This window comes from Pseudonaja textilis, chromosome 6 (assembly GCF_049901715.1).
Source record: "Pseudonaja textilis isolate UNSWEBS1 chromosome 6, rPseTex1.2, whole genome shotgun sequence".
In the NCBI taxonomy this organism is placed as follows: domain Eukaryota; kingdom Metazoa; phylum Chordata; class Lepidosauria; order Squamata; family Elapidae; genus Pseudonaja; species Pseudonaja textilis.
In genome coordinates, this window is record NC_141995.1 from 1,125,102 (window position 1) to 1,148,288 (window position 23,187).

Sequence of the window (23,187 nt, forward strand, 5' to 3'; positions counted from 1 at the left end):
TGTCTGTCTGTCTGTCTATCTATCTATCCATCCATCTCTATCTATATCTGTATCTGTCTGTCTGTCTCCGTCTGTCTGTCCATCCATCCATCTATCCATCCATCCATCCATCCATCCATCCGTCCTCCATCCATCCATCCATCCATCTATCTATCTATGTCTGTTTGTCTGTCTATCTATCTCTCTATCTCTCTCTCTATCTATCTATCTATCTCATCCATCCCTCCACCCCCATCCATCCATCCATCCACCTATCTACCTGCCTCCTGGGTGGAATGGAACCAAACCATCATGCAATAACCATAAATTAAATCAGTGTTCAGTCTAGAATTAGCTTATTAGACCTTGATATTTCACTCCCCGCCACCAACCAACCAATCCGTGTGTTTGACATATCAGTGGTTTGGGCCGATGTGCTAGCCACCTAGAAATGTGCTGATGGGTAAGTCCATCCACTGTCACGTTTATTTGCACTTCTTATTTCACAACGGTTTTGTCTTCTCACACATGAAGACCACAAGTAGAAATAATAGCAGAGCTGAATATCTGTATTCCAATTCTTCTCATCAGTGAAAGCTACTTTCTGGAATAATTTAGAGGACCGGTGCAGTAAATTAGGATTTCTGTGAATTTACTGTAGGCTGACTACAAGCCAAAATTGGTAAGACTAAATTCTTGATCATCCAAGCTTGATTTCAACCCCCCCCCCTTTTTTTTTTTGCACTGGAATAATAGCCCTGGAGAAATCTGGCTCGCGCCCAGTTTGAAAAGAATAAATTCGCTTTTGATTTTGAACACGTGCCCTTTTTATTGTTCCAAAATCAATGGAATAATGAAAAAGGGTTGAGATTGATCTGTTTCGTGCAAAATACGTACACTGTTGGCCTGCCTTACAGGCTCCCTCTGAAAAAGGCATTAAAAAAAGGACAAAAATGGATGGAAAGCAGAACAATGCATGGAAATAGCCACCCAAAAAAGATGTCAGTGGTCAAGAAACGGTTTTGTCCTTCACAAAAGTTGCCTTTGTTGTGGGATTTGAGTCGCGGAGACCTGAACAAACCCCACAGAATGCAGCAAGATTCCAAACAAACCCAAATGGGCTCCAGACTCGTTAGAAGAACACAGGAACTACAGAGATCAAAGCTGCACCCAAAAATAGCCATTGTGGTTCATCCCAGACCCCACACAATTACAGTTTCCAGAACAGTCCGAGAGAGAAAAAAACCCATCCCAATATAATAACGAAAAGAGTTTGTCATACCTGCATCCCTCTGCATTAAAACCTGAGTCCGCCATGTTGGATGTAAGGGACAGGAGGCCACTAATAGCTTCTAAGAAGCACATAACTTTGGAATATACACCTAGGCTGCCTTTTGAGCTCCTCCTGCACAGAAACTGTTCTTTATTTTATTTTATTGGTATCCGGCCTTTATTATTTTTGCAAATTTTAAGGTGGCGAACATATCCAACACACCTTCCTCTTCCTATTTTCCCCACATCACCAGCCCTCTGAGTCGAGATGGGCTGGGAGGGACGGACTGTCCCAAAGTCACCCAGCCAGCTTTTGTGGCTAAGGCAGGACTAGAACTCCCCGTCTCCTGGGCATTGGCCCCAAGTCACCCAGCTGGCTTTCATGGAGAAGACAAAACTAGAACTCCCGCTTTCTGGCCTGGTCCCTTAAGCCCTGGACCAAGCTGCCTCTCCCCTGTCCTTCAACTTCCAACGGTAGAGTCAATACTTCGTTTAGCGGGAGAGCCCGGCCACAATGACCTCTAGAATTGACCCCTGCTAAGTTCTTGAACCTTCATCGGAAGACCTTTGGACTGGGATTGCTGGTGCTGCTTCCGTGTCTCTGGGTTGCAGGCACCCCCTGGTTTTAAAAATAGGAAAAGGAGTTACGGCTGCTATGGTCTGCCCCACGGTGGCACAATGGCGAGAGTGCAGTACTGCAGGGCTCCTTCTGCTGCCTGCCGGCTGCCTGCAATTTGGCAGTTCGAATCCCACCAGGCTCCAGGTTGACTCAGCCTTCCCTCCTTCCCAGGTGGGTCAAATGAGGACCCAGATTGTTGGGGGAAAGAGGCTGACTGTATAAACCGCTTAGAGAGGGTTGGGAAGCCCTGTGAGAGGTATATAAGTCTAAGTGCTATTCCCCTTCCTTCCTTCCTTCCTTCCTTCCTTCCTTCCTTCCTTCCTTCCTTCCTTCCTCCCTCCCTCCCTTCCCTTCCCTTCCTTTCCCTTCCTCTCTCAATCCCCTTTCTCATTCTCCTTCCTGGTGGTGGCAGTGGTTAGAGTACAGCATTGCAGATTAAGTCTGCCCAGCACCAGCAGTTCGATCCTGACCAGCTCCAAGTTGACTCAGCCTTCCGTCCTCCTGAGGTGGGTAAAATGAGGACCCAGATTGTTGGGGGGCAAGATGGCTGACTCTGCAAAGCGCTTAGAGAGGGCTGTGAAAGCACCGTGAAGCGGGATAGAAGTCCAAGGGCTACTGCAATATTGCTAAACCAGGAGAGGACATTTTATCCCCTGCACGGGAGGGTGCAATTCCTTTTCAGAGTTAAGATTCCCCTCCTCATTTATTGTGTGGAGACCTGACTCCCACCTCGACACCGAGGGCCGCTTGACTGGAGGCAGCCTCACTAAAAAAGGAACATTGAAAGGACCCCGGTCGCGGGGCATGGTTAATAGACCACTTGGCGGGTGTTTGGTGCGGGGTCCTGGTGTAAGATGATGGGAAATCAGAGCAGCCTATAATTTAAAGATTATAATAATAATAATAATATTAATAATACTGAAGGTGACAGCGATCCAATTACCACTCCTTCATTTACATGTAGGTCACTGATTTCACAAGATTTTTATAACTGCATGCTTGCACTTGCAATTGTCTCTTGGAAGCTTGCTGGTGATTAAAAAAAAAGCAAAGCAAACACCCTGTATCTATGTGAATGGATGCACATTTGGCACCTTGTCTAAGTAAAGGGGGCACCTGAAGGAGCAAATCTGGAGCTTTTGGAGAATCGCACTTTCAATCTGTTAATGAAGCAACCATGTGAAAGTGAATAGCACTTACACAGACCTTGCCACCCTCGGGGTGGTGGTGGTGAAAATTAGTATTTTATTTGCTGTGGGGAGAAGGAAGGAAGGGCCCGGATGCCATGCTGAGGTCAGTTAGGGGGGGACAGGAGAGCAGCCTTCCAATCTCTCAGGGGCTGCCCCAGAGAAGAGGCGGTCAAGCTGTTCTCCAAAGCCCCTGAGGGCAGGACAAGAAGCAAAGAGATGGAAACTCACCGAGGAGAGAAGCAACTTAGTTCTTAGCAACTCCTTAGTTCTAAGGAGAAATTTCCTGACAGAGAGGACAATTAACCAGTGGAACAGCCTGCCACCAGAAGTTGTGCGTGCTCCATCCCTGGAGGTTTCTAAGAAGAGATTGGAGAGCCATTTGTCTGAAGTGGTGTAGGGATTCCTGCCTGAGCAAGGGGTTGGACTAGAAGACCTCCAAGGTCCCTTCCAACTCTGTTACTCTATTCTATTCTAATCTTAAGGGACTGTCTCCCGATTCTTCCAAAACTCTTTCTATAAAATCCCACCTCAGAGGGACTGTGCGTCAAAAACCAGCAGTGCTCCGGAAGCGAAAACAAAACAAAACCAAGAAAAAAACCCTAACTTGGTGTCAACTTCCGTGTACCAAATCTTTTTTCTTTAAAGGATCCCTTTTATACGACGCACGGTGGTCCGTCAAACTTGGAAATTAAAAGACTACGGTTTGTCCACTGCCAGCCACAAAGGGAAATTGAAATCCCCTCTGAGGCTCCATCTTGGTGGGGGCTGATGGATATCGTTCAGAAAACGTGAGCCCAGGAAAGACCACGGTTTGTGGTGCCGGCACTCAAACGTCCTCACTCCCGTTCCTGATGCCCGTGGATCAGTGAAACAGGCGGGGTGCCGATCCTGTGAGTCATTTAATAAATAAATTAATGCAGGCTAGGAAGCCCAGAAATCAAGGCTATAAAAGAACTGATGAAAAGATCCACTTGGGAAGACCCCAGATGGAGGCGATCTTCTTCAGAGAATCACACGGAGGGGAAAATGAACTCCAGCCTGGGAATGGGCCTGGTGGGGGTCTTCTACTCCAACTCACTGCTTAAGCAGGGGACCCTAAACCTTTCCAGGCCATTCCAGATCCTACCTCCGGTGATGGAGCCCCCACAACTTCTAGAGACGAGGTATTCCACCCATTAATTGTCCTCCCTCTCAGGAAATTCCTCCTTAGTTCTAAGTTGCTTCTCTCCTGGATCAGTTTCCACCCTTATTGCTTCTTGTCCTGCCTTCAGAGGCTTTGGAGAATAGCTGGACTCCCTCTTCTTTGGGGCAGCCCCTGAGATCCTGGAAGGCTGCCATCACGTCACCCCTAGTCCTTCTTTTCATTCGATTACACAGACTAAGAGACTAGACCACACTAAGAATATCCGAACCATAAAAGCGAAGCCATGCTTACCACTTCAAGGTCAACCAGGAGGAGAAGACATGGAAGTGACGTCTTCTCTCTTGGGAATGAAGGCGCCCAATGTTGCTTGTCTCCTGGGATGGGGCGATGGGGTGGGGGGAGGATTTTTATTTGAGTTTATTTTATTGCATGACAGACCCATGAATTGATTTTGGAGGTGGCCATTGCAGCCGTACAAGAGAATTACCTGAATCAGATGGTGTCAAAGTTTGAAAACCCCCTTTGACAGGGATAGTTGTCCTGCCCTTCATGGAGACGGACCCTGAGTCAGAGGAGGAACAGCTGGATGGGGAGGTGAGGTGGGTGGCTCCGGAGGTTGTGGAGGAGGCTGGGGAAGGGTAGAGGTCGGCTGGGCAGTCAGAGGAGGACCCAGGCCCATCTCCTCTTCATGCTAGAGCACGCAGGGAGGAGAGGATCAGGGAGAGATGTGAATGGCCTGGTCTACGGGGGAGGAAAGGGCCTTGATCCCCTTCATGGCCTGCAGCTGTAAAAGCTGGTTAAAAGGACTTGCATGAGACAGTGCTGGAAACAAAGCATGGAAATATCTCTAGTTTATGGTTCCTCTCTGAGTTTGGCGTCCTTCCCAGCGTGTGTTACCTGTGGACGTCCACCAGACCTTATCTTGCCTGGTTTGTGTTGCTTTTTCCCTTCTTCCTGTAAATGTTCGTGTGAGAGTTTTTTTGTCTCCCGTCAAGAATATTTGGAGCTTGGAAGCAAAGTGAAGGAAGAAAAGGGGCTTCACCTGTTGTCTGTGACTGTGTTTGTTTTGTATCCCACCCTGGGTCATCACAGGTAGTTATATTTTCACCAGTTACCCAAGATGGCTAATATATCCAACACATTTTCCTCCTCCTATTTTCCCCGATATAACAATCCTGTGAGGTGGGTTGGAATGAGATAGAGAGTGATTGGCCCAAAGTCACCCAGCTGGCTTTCATGCCTAAGGTGGGACTTGAACTCATGGTCTCCAGGTGATTGTTCCAAAGTCACCCAGCTGGTTTTCATGTCTAAGGCGGGACTAGAACTCACCGTTTCCTGCTTTCTAGACTGGTATCTTAATCACTAAATCAAACTCTCCAGTGGTGGGATTCAACATTTTTTACTACCGGTTCTCTGGGCGTGGCTTGGTGGGCGTGGCAGGGGAAGGATATACTGCAAGATCCCCCTTCCCTCCCCTTCCCAGTGACCTGCTTTCCAGCTCCCTTCTCCTGTGCAGGGCAACCAAAGGAGACCCGGCCGATCAGCTGGGACTCGATGGGAGGCAGAGAAGAGATATGGGGTTGGCGGGGCCAGTCGGAGGCGGGATTGGCCGGTTCTCCCAACTACTCCGAATTCCTGCTACCGGTTCTCCAGAACGGGTCCGAACCGGCTGAATACCCACCCCTGAAACTCTCTCATGCCACCCGTGGAAAGGTAGACGTGTCCTCTAAATGTTACCAGGGAGATTTGGCAGCCTATCCTGCAAACGAGAGAGTCATACCCAGATTTTGAAGCAGATTCTGGGCCCGCTTCCTAGGAGCCCTGGTGCTTCTTCTGAGCTCTCTTCAATTCCTGCAGAAGGGGATCCCGGCAAAGGCTATTTTTTTTACATATATTATTGGGAAGACATAAAAAAAATGTCCACCATCGTATACAATCTGTGGGGAATTGGGCTTCCATTTCTCTAAATCTAGTGGATCAATTGGAGGGATAAATAGGTTACATATTATTTTTTTTTTAAAAAAAAATCAGTTATGTGCATTAAAAATTGTAGTGCTGAGACCGTACACCCTGCCACTTTTCAGATCAATAAAGGAAAAAAAGTGATAGTTTCAATTAGAAGTTGATTTATCTCCCTCTATGCTTTAGTCACATAGAAAGGAGAAAACGTTTACTACCCAGAGAAGTATCCACACACAAGAGGCTTCCACGACAATCGGTTAATTTTTTATACGCTAAATCGAAAGAAAAACACAACAACGCCTAACATGTAAAAAGCTTTTCACACCTATAATACATTTTCCCTACCCAAACCTCAGTGGGATTTTAATTTCCACCAATTTCCCCTTTCACCAAAACATACCGGTGTAGGGTAACGTACAAACAAAACATAAATGGTGTAGGGGCTCCCACTTGGGCGGGGGGGTTGGACTAGATGACCTACAAGGTCCCTTCCAACTCTGATTGCCTGTTATCTGCACTATTTTGTGAAGTACTGACCAGATCTAAAATTTGAGCGAGGAATTGGCCTTTGGATTTGCCGCTGATTGTTGGGCAGAAAACACACGGAGTCCTCGACTTATAGCAGTTCATTTAGTGACAGTTGAAAGTTACAACAACAGTGAAAAGAAGTGACTTAGGACCATTTTTTTCACACCTGAATCCCTGGGGCCAAGTGATCAAAATTCAGCCACTTGGCAACTGATTCGCATTTATGACGGTTGCATTGTTCCCGGGTCATGGGATCGCTTTTAGTGACCTTCTGACAAGCAAAGTCAGTGGAGGAGTCAGATTCACTTAATAACCATGTTACTAACTCAACAACTGCACTGTGTCAGGGTTCCAACAAATCCACCCCTGTTCATATCCTAAGTCTCGAGCCGCATCTCTCAGAGAAAAGAAAATGGATTTATTTAGAAGTGGCCATGTTGGCGTTAGCTGGATGCAGCCAATACTAAAACACATCACTCATTTCCCCCTAGACCCTCGTCTTCCCCTCACCCTCAGATGTCTATTCTCCAATGGGACACATCCATAGCCAAGAGTCATCAATCAGGCTCTCCAGTAATAATCTTGTGCGCCAGAAGCTTCGGCCGCCTAGCAGTTATCTGAGACATTTAAGGAATGCACTGTTTTCCCCCACTCCCTTTCTGCTGGCAACTACAAAGACCAAAGTAATTTTTTTTAGTTGACACACTGTTTCACTTAACAGGCTGTGGCAATAAATGCTGTTAAATGAGGCAAAACTCACTTAAGAAATGTCCCACTTAACAACATAAATTTCGGGCTCAATTGTGGTCGTAAGTCAAAGACTACCGCTACAGCTAAATGTGTGACATAGGTACAGCTAGTTGTCGACTTATGTCCACAGTTGGAATCGGAACTACTATTAAATGTACAATTTTATGATCTTCTTGCCATCATCGTTAAGCAAATTATGTGGCCGTTAAGTGAATCCAGCTCCCCCCCACTGACTTTGTTTGTCAGAAGCCCCCTGGGGAGGTCACAAATGGCGATCACATGGCTCCGAGAAGCTGCAACCGGTGTCAACACACGACAGTTGCCCTGTGCCCCCAAATTTTGATGACCCCCCAGGGTGTTGGGATGGCCATAAGTGCAAGGACTGCCATAAATCGCAATATTCAGAGGCATTGCAACTGCAGGCGGTCATTAAACAAATGGTTGTGAGGACTACTGGCATGGAAATAAGTACTTTGAAAGCAAACTTACTTAGACAGGCAACTTTTGCGAGAAAATGTTGACCAGACCGACCAGGATTTCCAAATGAAAACATGTGAAACTGATCTAGATCACAAATAGTCCCAAGTGTTTTTCTGTATACATCATGGAAAATTTCAGAAATAAGACTCCAATCACCCACAATATAGTACAGCTTGGACGCCCTCTGATGATGCAGAGGTGCCTGCCTGCCTCTCTCTCTCTCTCTCTCTCTCCATCTCTATCTCTGTCATATCTATCATACCATCTCTATCGTCTGTCTGTCTATCATATCTATCTCTATCATATCTATCTACTTATTTCTACCATCTCTATCATCTATCTGTCTGTGCCTGCCTGCCTGCCTGCCTGCCTGCCTGCCTATCTATCTATCTATCTATCTATCTATCTATCTATCTATCTATCTCTCTATCTCTCTATCTCTCTATCTCTCTCTCTCTCTCTCTCTCTCTCTCTATCTATCTCCCTATCTATCTATCTATCTATCTATCTATCTATCTATCTATCTATCTCTCTATCTATCTATCTCTCTATCTCCCTATCTACCTACCTACATCTCTCTCTCTCTCTCTCTCTCTCTCTCTCTCTCTCTCTCTCTCTCTCTATCTATCTATCTATCTATCTATCTATCTATCTATCTATCTATCTATCTACCTATCTACCTACCTACATCTATCTATCTATCTATCTATCTATCTATCTATCTATCTATCTATCTATCTATCTATCTATCTATCTATCTATCTATCTATCTCTCCTATCTGTCTGTTTATCCATCCATCCAAAACATTTATATAGCTGCCCATCTTCTAACTGTGTGGTTCCCAATCACAAGTTAAAACAGCATACACAATCATTTTATTAAAATTATAAACTAAAAACACCAAAACATTAAAACCAACAAAGCCCTGATGCCCAGTGAAATTTCTGGAGCGCCTGGATCTCACCTTATGGCAGCACTTGCGGGGGGTGGGGTGGGGAATCCAGGCCTTCTACGCTTCCCAGAAAGCTAGAAGGGCACAGGTGTACCAAGGCTCCCGTGGCAGGGAGTTCCACGGGGGAAGGGCTGGCACAGGAAAGGCACCCTTCCTAGCTCCCAGGAGAAGGCAGCCTTTAGAGGAAGGGGCTGCTCACCCTGCATGGCCTGGGAGAAGGAATGGGTGTCCTTAGGCAAAAGGGGGTCCTGCAGAAAACCTGGCCCTCTGCCAGGAAGGCCTCTAAAGCGGAGAGGACCAGCATCTTGAACTGGACCCAGAAAGAAACTGGAAGTCAGCATTGTGGCCACGGCTGCATTCTAGGTTGTTCGTCTCTTACATCTGGCATTCACAGTTTCATCCAAAATGAATTGACCACCTGAATGACAACTGTGTGCCCCGTACACCGTAACAACACCTCTTAGCACAAACTTTAGAGAGTAGGGTGTTCTTTGTAAAGTACTGAAGAGTTGGAGTCCGTAGATCTGCAGCCTGACGCAATCCTATTTCAGATATTCATCACTTTATTTCTTATTCGCATTTTTTTTTCTTATTAGGCTACTTGTGTGGGATCACAGCTCCACTTGGCACAGCACATGTAAACTCCCAATTGGTAACTGCACTTGGGAGGTGTTATGTTATTTTCAGTTTTGTGAATTTGAGTACTCACACTGCAACTTGTCTTGTCGCATTAAACCCTTCAGTGAGTTAGCTTTTTAGGCACTGATCCGTTCTCATGAACCATCTAAGGGTTGGGGCACCCGGGGAAAGGAGTTGCGTTCCGACTCACAAATATGTGAAGTTCTTGAGGACAACCAGGTAGATGGTCTGAGAATCGCCCCAGAAATGAGTCCAACTCGTCCTGTTTCTGATTTAAAATAATCCATGAGTTTACATTTTCACCTCTGATATGTTGCCTTTTATATTTCCAGAAAAAGGAATTCTGCTTTCTTTCTTTCTTTCTTTCTTTCTTTCTTTCTTTCTTTCTTTCTTTCTTTCTTTCTTTCTTTCTTTCTTTCTTTCTTTCTTTCTTTCTTTCCTTCCTTCCTTCCTTCCTTCCTTCCCTTCCCTTCCCTTCCCTTTCCTTCCTTCCTTCCTTCCTTCCTTCCTTCCTTCCTTCCTTCCTGATGTTTTCTTATTATTCACATTCCAAACGAAAGCCTAGCATTCATTGTAAATACTAACAACCATTTCAACATTTTCTACTTCTTTTGAACTAGCGAGGCTTGGTCAACAGGAGAACTATGGATTGACAGATCAATTGTCAACTCAAATCTGTAGCCTCCCTCAGTCTTAAACATGAGCAGAGTTGTTGGGGTTTTGGAGGGTGGTGAGATATATGGTTATATTCCTCCACCTTGAAGCTGCCAAATTTGAAAAGTGCTGATATAGGATGCTAATAGAAATTATCCTGCAAATGTGAAATTGTTTGTGCTATTTATTACAAACCAGTGTAGGCTATCCCAGCTATCTATAATGCCTTTTGCTTGTTCTTTGCTCTTTCAGTGTGGGGAAAAAAGAGATCTCTTGGGAAAACTCCAGACCTTTATGTAGAGCACAAAACTCTTTCTCAGATATATTTTGCTGCAGGAAATAAGATTCAAACAGTGTGTGATCCATTACACTGCAAGAAAAGATCAATTGTTCTTTATACATTCAAGTCTCTCTCTCTTTTGTTTTTTCCCCCCTTTAAACAAAGTAATGTGATTTCCTGTTTGCATCGACATGGCAGAATTTGTGCAAGTGCAATCATTATATCTGACAATGCGTAACAACTGTAAGGCACAACCTGTGGGAATTTTGAAACCCACAAGATGGCACCTGTGCTAACTGGGATTGTTTATATTGGAGTGGAGAGCTTTAGTCCTCAGATATCACAGGGATACAGAATACAGAGTAAGGGAGCTAGCTGCAAGGGACCCTGGAGGTCCTCTAGTCCAACTCCTTGCTCAGGCAGGAAACCTTATACTATTTCAGACAAAGGGTTGTCCAGTCTCTTTTGGAAAGCCTCCAACGACGGAGCGCCCACAACGTCCAAAGGTAAGCCATCCCACTGATCAATTGCTCTAACTTTCAGGAAAATTCTCAGCGGTTCTAGGTCCCTTTTCTTCTGGGTTAGTTTCTAACCATTGTTTCTTGTTCTGCTTTCAGGTGCTTTGGAGAATAGATTGACCCCCCCCGCCCCCTTCTCTGGGACAGCCCCTCCAATATTGGAAGACTGCTATCATGTCACCCTATTCCCTTTTTTTTAGATATATCTAGATATACCCAATTCCTGTAAGTGACATGTGATAACTTTTCAATTTCCACATGTCACCTTTAGAATTTGGTTGGTATATGGGGTGAGAATGGCCTAAAGAGAGAGAGACAGAGAGAGAGAGAGAGAGAGAGACAGAGACAGAGAGAGAGAGAGAGAGAGAGAGAGAGAGAGAGAGAGAGAGAGAGAGAGAGAGAGAGAGACAGAGACAGAGAGAGAGAGAGAGACAGAGACAGAGAGAGAGAGACAGAGACAGAGAGAGAGAGACAGAGAGAGAGAGAGAGAGATAGGAGTCCTTTAGTTCTAACACTTGCCTAGAAGATGGAATTATAGGCAAAGGCTGAAAATGTTCAATACCTGCAAGGCTTTTGTAGAGATTGGACAACCGTTCAGTGTCTGAAATGGTGTAGGGTTTGGGGCAACCTTAAGATGTGTGGACTTCAACTCCCAGAATTCCCCAGCCAGCATGGGGAATCCTCTTACACTTATATATTGGGGTACTTTTAATTCTGAAACATCGTGAGTCATAGAAAAATAGTACTTTGACTAATCAAATGAAGCCGAAAAAGCAGCTTCGGGCAGGATATGCTACTATGCTTGCAACAAAAGTTGCATTTTCGCACAAAATGTCCCTATTGCCACAGTGGCACAGTGGTGAGAGTGCGGTACTGCAGGCTCCTTCTGCTGACTGCCGGCTGACTACAAATTTGGCAGTTCGAATCCCACCAGGCTCCAGGTTGACTCAGCCTCCCGTCCTTCCAAGGTGGGTCAAATGAGGACCCAGATTGTTGGGGGCAAGAGGTTGTAAACCGCTTAGAGAGGACTGTAGAGCACTGAGAAGCGGTGTATAAGTCTAAGGGCTCTTGCTATTGCGTCCAAGGAGGCTTCATCCCAATATCTTTGCAACCTGGGAATAACTTCTATATCAAGAGTGGACCTCAATAGTTGGATTCAACAGGAAGAAAGATCATCACTAGAAATGGTCGAGTTACGCCATTCGTTTAACAACCATTTGAAGTTACAACAGCACTGAAAAAAGTGACTTATGACCATTTTTCAGACTTACGACCGTTGCAGCATCCCCATGGTCACCTGAGCACGATTCAGAGGCTTGGCAACTGGCTTGTATTTATGATGGCTACTCTGTCCAGGGGTCACGGGATCAACATTTGTGACCGTCCCAGCTGGCTTCCAATAAGCAAAGTCAACAGGGAAAGTCAGATTTGCTTAACGACTGCATGATTCACTTAACAGCTGCAGTGATTCACTTAACAACTGTAACAAGAAAGGTCGCAAAATGGGGAAAACTCACAGCAACAGAAATGTTGGGCTTAATTGTGGTTGTAAGTCAAGGACTACCAGGATAGATTCCATCTCCTTGGAGTGTCAGAAGGACTTAGATATGACTGTTAGTTCACCCCGCCAAACCCCCCAAATCGAGTGGCTGCATTTGGGAAAATATACCTAGAAATTTTTACCCAAACAGATCATTGTCTAATTCAGGACAGCGCCGTTAAACTCTTCCAAATGGTGCCGGTGGTGTCATGTAATTTCTTAATGTGAAAGATGAAACTATGTTTAACAAGAAAAAACTATACATACCGTATTTTTAGCTTACTTTAAAATTAACTATATGCATTTTTGTTGTTGTTTGGGGGCTTATTAGTATGCAGCTCCTAGAACATGAAGTGTTATGTATCTACATCCTGAGATAACAGTCTGTATTTATATAATTAAAGTATTCTAAATTTATTTTAATTGCTTTCTTACTGCTTACACATTTCTTTAAAAAAAAAAAAAACCACACAACTCTTTGCTTTAGAGAGAATTCTGAAGTTTATTTAGTATTTCACATTAAAGGTATAATCCAATGAGTAGATACCAATAAAAGCAACTGGATATTCTGCTGTGCAAATAATAATAATAATAATAATAATAATAATAATAACAACTATAATATCGTTTCTGCAAGATTGAATCCAAAGAGTAAATCTAAAAAAGCGAAAGGTTGAACGCTGTGACGAAGAGACAGAGTTCAGCACTGCCAGTCCAGAGAAGCAACAGGGAGTAAAGAAGGACGGTGTGTTTCTCTGTATCCGTGACGGTGAACTTATGGCCCAGGTGCCATAAGTGGCACGCAGAGCCCAGAACTGATCCACTGCGCATGCGCAAATCCCCCACCAGCCAGCTGATTGTCGGGTATCTGCTGTGCATGTGTGGGGGCGGGGCATGTGCATGCGCGGGGGCGGGGCACATGTGGGTGGGTGGGTAGCGCATGCATGTGCAGAGGCATGTGGCACGAGGGGTCACACACACGTGCATGGGGGGGGTCGCACGGCCAAGAGAGTTATACGCGCATTGCATTATGGGTGCAGGCAGTGTGCGCATGCACTTTTGGCACGCGATAACAGGAAGTTTAGCCATCAGTGTTCTATATTATCTTAGTTTTTGTCTTTTGTGGCTCAGCTGGACTTTGATTTATAAAATAATCTGAAGGTGACGGGAGATCCAAAGTTATTATACAGGTATATATATGTATATATGTATGTATGTACATATGTGTATACGTATATGCATATGTATATGTATATATATATATATATATGTATATGTTTTCTTATGTTTTCGCGGGTATTTATATGTATGGTATTCAGGTTTCTTTGGGTATTTTCCCACGTCTTAATATTTGTGCTTTTATTATAGCGACATCACTGACACACACAATTAAAAAGAACCCAATACAGAAGCCTGAGGATGGCAGATGAGATTCTGCCGAAACGTCACTTTAATAAAAGCACAAATATAAGACGTGGGAAAATATCCGAAAAAACCTAAATACCACACACACACACACACACACACGTGTGTGTATGTATATGTGTGTGTATATTTATATGTGTATGTATGTATAATGATATTTTAATGTTGTGTTTCTCCGTCCAGATGAAGTTGCATACATTGACTTGCAGTCTCTCTCTCCCTCTCTCTGTCTATATTTATGTATGTATGTATGCATAGAGATATAGATTTTGTGTTAGTATCTCCAACTTCACCTGGGCAGCTGCTGGCAAATTCCTTGAGAAATCCCTTCCTGGCTGAAGGCACAGGAGCCTTAGCTTCCATTCGAAAACCCCAAAATTTCAGAATAGGAACCATTAGCTTCTATCTGAAAAACCCCCGTTCGTCTGTATGCTTTAGAGAATCTGTGGAGGTTCAATCGCAGTTTATTTGTCCAAAATGTCTCCCTATTTGAGGACTTTTAAGAAGAGATTGGACAACCCCTTGTCTGAAATGGTATATAGGGTCTCTTGCTTGAACAGGGGGGATGGACTAGAGGACCTCCAAAGTCTCTTCCAACTCTGATGATGATGATGAAATGATACGAATTTTCTAAGATCTTATGAATTTCTGCAGCAACACCACCCTCTTGGTGTCTTGAACCGGCATTTTCCAGATGATATTTCTGGATGAAATAAATTACAGCTTTCCCTTGATGGGCTTTCACTGCTTCTACAGGTGGTCCTCGATTTACAACATTTCATTTAGTGACCATTCAATGCTACGGTGGTGCTGAAAAAGAATGACTTATGACCCTTTTTCACACCGTTGCTGCAGCCCTGTAGTCCCACGATCAAACTTACAGCTGCTTTTTATACGCGTGTTGCACCATCCCCACAATCATGTGACCTCAATTCAGAGGCTTGGCCACTGACTCATAGTTATGACGGTCACAGCATCCCGGGATCCCCTTTTGTGACCTTCCGATGTCCAAAGTCAAGGTGGGAGCCAGCCTCACTTAACAAAACCGTGTCGCCAACTTCACAAGTGCAGCGGTTCGCTTAACCACTGTGCCCAGAAAGGCCACACCACGGGGCCCAATTCAGCCCACCAAAGGCCTTGCTTAGCAACAGAAATGTCGGGCTCCCTCGTGGATGTAACTCGAGGACCGCCTTGCATTTTCCAAGGGGGCTGCCAATCCTTGCAGGGGCCGCGGACCGACCCTTCCTACCCCTCCCTTGTTCCTCCTGGTTTCCAGCAGAAGCACCCGAACCCAAACGCTTCGTTTCGGAAGGAAATCCGGATTTCTGCCAGCAGGACATTAAGAGACCAGATCGTGTCTCCAATCCCATTTTCCTCAATGGAACAGCTCTTTTTTTGGAGGGGGGCGGGGGGTGCAGACAAACCCCGCGGCCTTCAGGAACGGAAAGGCGCTATTGTCTTTGTCATCCTCTAAGGGACCGCCAGGCTTCGTGAGGGAGAGGTCAGGCTTGCTTAAACTTAAACCGGCTGGTTAATTTGAGGCATGCCTGCTAAGCGGCCAAAGGGGTGGATTTCACAGCCGTGGCAACGGAGCTGGTGTGCTTTCCTCAAAGTCATGAAAGAATTGGGGGGGGGGATGGGGGACAGCGACTCACACAACAGATTGTCCATGGCGGCTTTCTCTGTAGCTAATGACGGTTAAGAATTAGGCGACAAGCATTTTTGGGGGGGTCCATTTAACAAAACAGCCCTACAGTTTTAGAAATCTGGCGGTCTCGTTCTCCCTTTCTGAAGCCGAGAGTCGCCTCAGCCGCCTCTGAAACACACAAACACACAAACACACAGACCCCGCTGAATGGTGGACCGATTCATAAACGCAGCCTCCTAAATGCCTGAATACGTCTATTGTACGCTCCCGCATATATATCCCTGCAAATTTGGTCACAAAGATGCCAGTGGCAACAGCATATGCTAAGCACCGTTTTTTAAAAGAGAGAGAGAGAGAGAGACAGAGAGAGAGGGGGTAGAGAGAGAAAGAAAGAAAGACAGAGAGAGAGGGAGAGAGAGAGAGAATATATCCCAACGGGCATCATCTCCAAATCCACCTTGTCATATTTGCAAGCATCTTTCGTTTGTGCAAGGACAGCAAAACAAAACAAAAGGCCAACGGAGAGAGAGAGAGAGAGAGAGAGAGAGAACACACACACACGCACGCACACTGTGCACGCTTGTCCAGAAGAAGTGAAAACGGGATGGAAAAAGTCCAGCGTCTCCCCTCAAGTCACCCAACCAAGCGGCAGCCTTGCAACGGGGGGCTCCTGGGAGGCTGGGAGGGAGAGCCGCCCGGTCGCCCACGTCCGAATGCCAAACCTGCCTTTTTGCACTTGGACCCTTGAGACAAAGAGAAGGGGGGGGAAGGGGGGGAAGGGGGAGGGTTGCTGGCTCCCTTTGGCTCCTGCAGCTGTTGCTCGGTGGGTGCCGTGGCCTGTGTGTGCGTGTGTGTTGGGGTGAGGGCTGGCAGGGCTGAAGGAGCCTTTCCCGTTTCATCAGCGAGCGGCGCATCCCCCGTTCCTGGTTCAACTGAAATGTTGGTTTTATGCCCACCCCTTTTTCCCTTTGCCCGTCTCTTGTGAAGCACAGCGCAGGTTGGGATGATCGCGAAGGGCTTACGACACTCAGCGAGCAGGAGAAGCCTCTGCAGGCTCTTAGCTTCTTCCTGCTGGGCTGCAAGGAAGCCTCGCTCTCTCTCTCTCTCTCCTCCCCTCCTTCCTTCCTTCCTTCCTTCCTTCCTTCCTTCCTTCCTTCCTTCTTCTCCCTCCGCTCTGAGAAGCATCTTCTGGACAAGCCAAGGGAAGCCGGAATGGGAAACCAAGCCATTTGGAGCCTGTCCAGTCGGAAAACGGATTTTAAGCTGCCTCGGAGGAATCAAAGGATGCTCCCGGTTCATCTCCAATGACGGACGCTAAAGAGACGGTCGGATCCCGGGGAGCTGCTCAGAGTTTCGGAAGGGGGGTCTCTCCATCTTTCTCGGGTGCACCTTCCCCCCCTCCAGCCCCCTCCCTCCCCACACCGCCGTATGAACTGCAGAGGAAAAGGACGGAGAGAGAGAGGGGGGGAGAGGAGGAGAATGGAAGGAGAGATGGTCAGCCGTGATGCCCCCCGTACTTCGCAAACTTGGTGCTGGGAGTCAGCTTAAAAATAAGGAGGAAAGGAAAGGAAAGGAAGGGAAAAACCCCAGGAAGGAGAGGAGGGGAAGAAAAGGAGAGCTGGACATGCCTCTCGCCCTCCGAGATGAAGCGGAGTAGAGACATTGTGCGCCTGCCAGCCGTGCCAAAAGCTGAAAGCGTCCGAATTTGTAGCAACAGAGGAGCTCTTTTTGAGCCCTGCATATAATTAAGTCCAACACAAAGGAAGCTGCTGAATGGAGCTTGTCAATCTCTGGAACAGGGTGGGTAAGGCACTTTTTAATTTCATTCTCTCGTGGGGAGGGGTGTTTTCTACCCCCCTCATTGTTCTCATCTTTGCGGCGGTGTCTAAAAATGGACAGATTCTCGTGTACCTTTTGAATGCTTCTGAACTTTAAAGGCTGTAATACGGAGTTCTGCATGCTGCATTGATGTCGTCCGTCCCCCCCGCCCGCCAAGCCCCCAGCAAGTCCAAGATTTGGCCCGATGACTCTCTTGCCTCTGCCTGCGCCGGTCCTCTTGCCCTTTTGCTGACACAGGGGGTGATGTAGAATCTGCACGGAGACGGGCAAGTGGCCACTCAAAGATTCCATGGACTTTCTCAAGCACATCTGGGGATATTCTCGCTAATGGATTTCCTTCTCATTGGGGTCTGTTTAAACTGGCTGCTGAAAAAGCCCCCAGGGCTGATCCTGTGTAGCCTGGGTCTTTTTTTAAAAATGCTGCCAGCCGTGCACACTGGGTGTCCGCAGCTTTGCCGGTGTGAGGGCAGGCTCCTCTACTGCGAGTCGCTGAATCTCACCGAGATGCCGCACAACCTGTCGAGCGTGATGGGATTGTCATTGCGGTACAACAGCCTTTCGGAGCTGCGTGACGGACAGTTCACCGGGTTAACGCAACTCACGTGGCTGTATCTGGATCACAACCACCTTTATTCCATCGAGGCGCACGCCTTCCAGAAGCTCCGGCGGGTGAAAGAGCTCACGCTGAGCTCCAACAAGATCACCCAACTGTCCAACAGCACTTTCCGGCCGATGCCAAACCTGCGCAGTGTGGATTTATCCTACAACAATCTGCAGGCTTTGGAGCCGGACTTGTTCCACGGCTTGCGCAAGCTCACCACGTTGCACATGCGGTCCAATGCCCTTAAGTTTGTGCCTGTCCGGATCTTCCAAGACTGCCGCAGCCTCAAGTTCCTCGACATAGGATACAACCAGTTGAAGAGCCTGGCTCGCAACTCTTTCGCGGGCTTGTTCAAACTCACCGAGTTGCACCTGGAGCACAACGACTTGGTGAAAGTCAACCTGGCCCACTTCCCCAGGTTGCTCTCTTTGCACTCCCTCTGCCTGCGGAGGAACAAAGTCACCCTAGTGGTGAACTCCTTGGACTGGGTATGGAAGCTGGAGAAAATGGACCTCTCCGGCAACGAGATCGAATACATGGAACCTCACGTTTTCGAAAGTGTACCTCACCTCCAGTCCCTCCAACTGGACTCCAACCGGCTCACCTACGTCCACCCCAGGATCCTCAGCTCCTGGAAGTCCCTGGTGAGCATCAGCCTCTCGGCCAACGCCTGGGATTGCGGCCGAAACATCTGTGCGTTGGCCTCCTGGCTCAGCACTTTTAAAGGCCGCTACGACAACAGCTTGCTCTGTGCCACCCCTGAATACGCCCAGGGCGAGGACGTCTTGGATGCCGTCTATGCTTTCCACTTGTGCGAAGATGCCGCGGACCTCACCACCAATGGCGATGGCGACCTTTTCTCGGCGGCGGTCAACCAGAGCGGCCCGACGGCCGGCTACAACCCTTCCACTCTGAACTCTGACCTGCAGGAGGGCCAGGGGGATGGGCCCACGGACGCTGTGACCCTGCCCCTCCCCAACGGGAAGACGGAGAACGCCGTCCAGATCCACAAGGTGGTGACGGGCACCATGGCGCTCATCTTCTCCTTCCTCATTGTGGTTTTGATACTGTACGTCTCCTGGAAGTGTTTCCCGGTCAGCCTCAGGCAGCTGAGGCAATGCTTTGTGACCCAGCGTCGGAAGCAGAAACAAAAGCAGACTATGCATCAAATGGCTGCCATGTCAGCCCAGGAATATTACGTTGATTACAAACCCAACCACCTCGAAGGAGCTCTGGTGATCATAAACGAATACGGATCCTGTACCTGCCACCAGCAGCCAGCAAGGGAATGTGAGGTGTGATTTTAACTTTGGTTTCGGTTGGGTTTTTTTTTTTTCTTTCCAGTGGGGGGGAAATTTCACTTGGTGTGCAACCAAATAGCAGTGAGCAAATCACTAAAAAAAAAAAGATAAATAAAAAAAGACAATTCAATAAGGGTTGACTTGGCTTACCGGGGCCTTTGTGTGCCGAAAATGTTTCGGTTTTGTTCTGTTTTCTTTCTTTTTTCCCCCCAAAGGAGCTGCCCCAAAAGACAGGATGTTAGCTTTACTGTGGCTAAACCCCTTCAAGACCTTCAACTTTCTGAAATGAGTTATTTCCTACAACAGCTCTCTGTGAAAGATCTGCTGATAATCAGAAAAAGAAAATGTAAAAAAAAAAGAGTAACAATTACTGGTTTTCTTTTTGTAAAATCACCACAAAAAAAAAAAAATGTTTAAAAAAAATAATAAAAGCAAAAATAGCATTTACAATTTTTACAGGCTGTTGTACCGTATCTGAATTGTTATCTGTCTTGGGATGGGAAGGTGGAGATTATTCCTCTCGCCCACACGGAGCCCGACGGCAAAAATCCTGGCTCCTAAACAAGCCACAAGGAAGCACAAACGGAAAGGGGAGCAGTGGGAGGATTATGGGGCGGGTGGTCCCGTCTTCCCGTGGAACTCAACGGCTCAATGGTGAAAAGGGTGTGTTTGATCTCAGTCTGCTAGGGAACCTCATTTATATGCGTGGTGGGCCTGCTCTGAGTTCGCCCCTCCCACAGCCTCGTCCCCTTTGGTCAAAAGGCCGGCCACTGGGACACCAGGGAACCCCAAAGTCCCCCGTCCCCCCCACCCGCAGCCTTCCTCTCGTGTGCTTGCGTTACAAAACCCAAAATGATCCCCACCATTGGAGATTCAGGGGGGAGGCAGCAGCACCTGGCTTTCCTCCGGTGCACCCCCCCCGACACATTCTCCAGATTTTGCACCCATCACCGCACAGAAGAGACACCTGCAGAATTGTAAACTCCATGGCCTACGGCGCCTTGGGGCCAGACCTAGAGACAGCCACACGCCCGTTTCCCCTGGGGGCCAAACTCTGGTTTGTGTGGCTCACAAAGGCTCGGGACCATCTTACCCAGCAGGCCAGCTTTGGCCAGTTGGCCTTTGGCGGTGGCTGATCTTAGCTTGTCTCCAGAGAGGTTCAAGCTAGACCCCTGCATGTCCTGTCTCCCAACTGATGCCTGGCTTATCAACAGGAATAATAATAATAATAATGATAATAATAACAACAACAACAATAAATTTATGAGGTTTGAATACCCTGATTCTGCAAAAAACCCACCCTACTTGGAACAGCTTTCATCCTCCGAGGCCACCTGAACAGTTCCTGGGTCCTTGGTTAGGACTTGAGCCGTTGAGCCACTAACCAGCCCCAAAGGCTCTGAATCTCACTAAAGATTAACCAACAACAACAATAATAATAAAACAAAAAGAAAAACACAAAACACGATTGACTTCTCCTTCTAACCACCAGCACAGCAAAGCAGAGGCGACTAGCCAGGTGATCCTCCAAGCCATTGCATGGCTTTCCTTCCTTTTTTTGGGGGGAAAGGCCTGGGCGATGCTGCTCCCTGGTCCTGAGTTTTGAACCCTCCGTTGCCTCCGTTTACGACCAAGCCATCCAAAGAACGGCCTTCGAAACCCTTCCGGGAGCCTTGGCTTCTTACGGGGGCCGCTTCCTTTGGAACAACCACCAAGACCCCAAGAGAGAAAAGGAGAGGAGACTCAGGCTGGGTGGGAAAAGGAGGGAGAGGAGGGGAAAGATTTGGGTAGCGGAGACGACAGGCAGAGAGAGAGAGCCGGGGTGTGTGTGTGTGTTGCATTCTCACGCAAAGCCCAGGGCCAGGGAATCCTCTTCCCTTCGGTGGACTGGTGGGGCCGTCGCTTTGGGGCCCCCGCTTGAAGGAAGGACGGGGGGGGGGGTTGCAACCGACACCTGCCGGAATGCAAGGGGAGGAGATTCCGGCCCTATTCCTTCCTCCTCTCCAACAAGATAACCAACTTTCCTCATCCCTGAACCCCCCCAAATTAGTTTTTTGGGACACCGGAGCGTCCTCCAAGACCGGGCTCTCCAACCTTGGCCACCGGAAGCCTGGCGGGCTTCCATGCCCAGAACTGCCCGGCCAGAAACGCTTCAAGGGGCCAAACTGGGAGACCCCCTGCTCCCGGACCCTCTTGACCACCGTCCGAAAGCTCCGGAGTTCTCCCAACCGAGTGACCCAAGGGAGCTTCGAAAGGCCCTGCAAGACCCCACCTCGGACTAAATGTGCATCTCCCCCCCCCCCTGCCGCCCCCCCGAGCTTGCTACACTATATTTCACGAATGGCTTTGCTGTTTTGTAGCACAGTGGTGGGCAGCCTCCTGCTGGAATCAAGATGGAATATACCTCTTGGCTTTTTCTGAGGGATACGCATAGTTCGTATCTGTCCACGACGCCAGTAAGGAAGCATATCGGTTTGATCTCCCACAGCAATCTTTCTTTTTTGAGGGGGTGTATATGATGCTTCAGATATTCATATTTTTACTTCTCGGCTCCCTTACGCACATATTTGTTTACTTCTCTCTCTATCGATCAATCAATTACATTGCTAATTCAAATAGGAATTAAAGCCCCCTCTAGATGGATTGCAAAACTACTGATTGCTTCCAAAGTTTATATAATAAAAATCATGACTCTCCTTTAAAGCAAATAAAATCCGTGTTTTTATCATATATTCATTCACATATTTATCTATTGATTAATTAATTACCTTTCTAATTCATCTAGGATCTAAATGCACTTAGGCAGATTGTAAAACTACTGAACGCTTCCAAAGTGTTTATATAACACACACACACACACACGCACACACACAATGCTTCCTCAAAGCAAATAAAATCCACGTTACTTTGGGGGCCCTTTAATCATATATTTATTTATCTATTGATTAATCAATTACACGGATAATTCATCAAGGAACTTAAGGCCACCTTAGATTGATTGCAAAACTACTGAACTCCTCCGAACTTTATATAGAAAAAGCACCGTATGCTGCTTAAAGCAAATAAAAACCACTTTTTTCCCCCACTTCTGGGTACCCTTAGTCATATATTTATTTATTTGTCTATCGATTCAACAATTACCTGGTTACTTCATCTAGGAACTAAGGTCCCCCAGATAGATGGCAAAACTGTTGAACATATCAAAAAATGTATTTAAAAAAATAAAACAAATAAACCATGCTATGCTGCCTCAAAGCAAATCAAATCATGGAATCAGGGGGGGTCCGTCAATAAATCACCCAGACGAAGAAGAAATAAGAACAGACGCCTGAAGAAGAGGTAGAGGAGGAGGGGGAGACGGACCCTGCCGGCTGCTCCGAAGGGGCCTGGTGAGGCCCTTCCTTTATGCACCTGGGCAGGTATTTTCTCTCTAGGAATCAGGCTTCTTTCACCCTCTCTCCGGGATGGGGCAACACGGGGATGTTTGGGATGGTCTCCAGCTGCTGCAGTGATGGTGTGTGTGTGTGTGTGTGTGTGTGTGTGTGTGAATTGCTGGTAGAAAAGTCATTTTCAGCAGTCCGCAGAGAAGGGGCGGTTAGGAACCGGACAGCTTTGGTGTAACATTGCAGCGCGTGCTGGTTAAAATCAAGTTATTTGGGAAGACTTTTGCCTTGGTACGTGCGCAGGAGGAAAATGTTGATTATTTTTAGGCAAAAGGACCGTGCTTTCCCTTGCGTTTGGGTGGATGTGTTTCTCTCTCTCTGTGTGTGTAGTGTCTCTGTGTGTGCGTGTGTGCAAGCTTTTGTGATGAGCTCCTTCTCTTTACTCCTGGACCTGGAGATCTAAGGATCACAAGCCTTGTGCA

General features: G+C 47.0%; 2 protein-coding genes across 4 annotated transcripts in view; one reads left to right on the plus strand and one right to left on the minus strand.

Annotated features, from left to right (window-relative positions):
- CTNNA2 (catenin alpha 2) overlaps positions 1–23,187 on the minus strand; it is a 490,650-nt gene that overhangs the window by 192,939 nt on the left and 274,524 nt on the right. The gene's annotated exons all lie outside the window — the stretch shown is intronic.
- LRRTM1 (leucine rich repeat transmembrane neuronal 1) lies at positions 16,719–19,758 on the plus strand. 2 transcript variants are annotated; one of them, XM_087935660.1, is made up of 2 exons: positions 16,719–19,316; positions 19,538–19,758. In XM_087935660.1, exons 1-2 carry the CDS (start codon positions 17,748–17,750, stop codon positions 19,562–19,564), a joined length of 1,596 nt encoding a protein of 531 aa, XP_087791786.1. In that variant the 5' UTR covers positions 16,719–17,747; the 3' UTR covers positions 19,565–19,758. The 2 variants fall into 2 exon arrangements, with proteins under 2 accessions (XP_087791786.1, XP_026574730.1); XM_026718945.2 differs by having other exon boundaries at positions 16,719–19,758.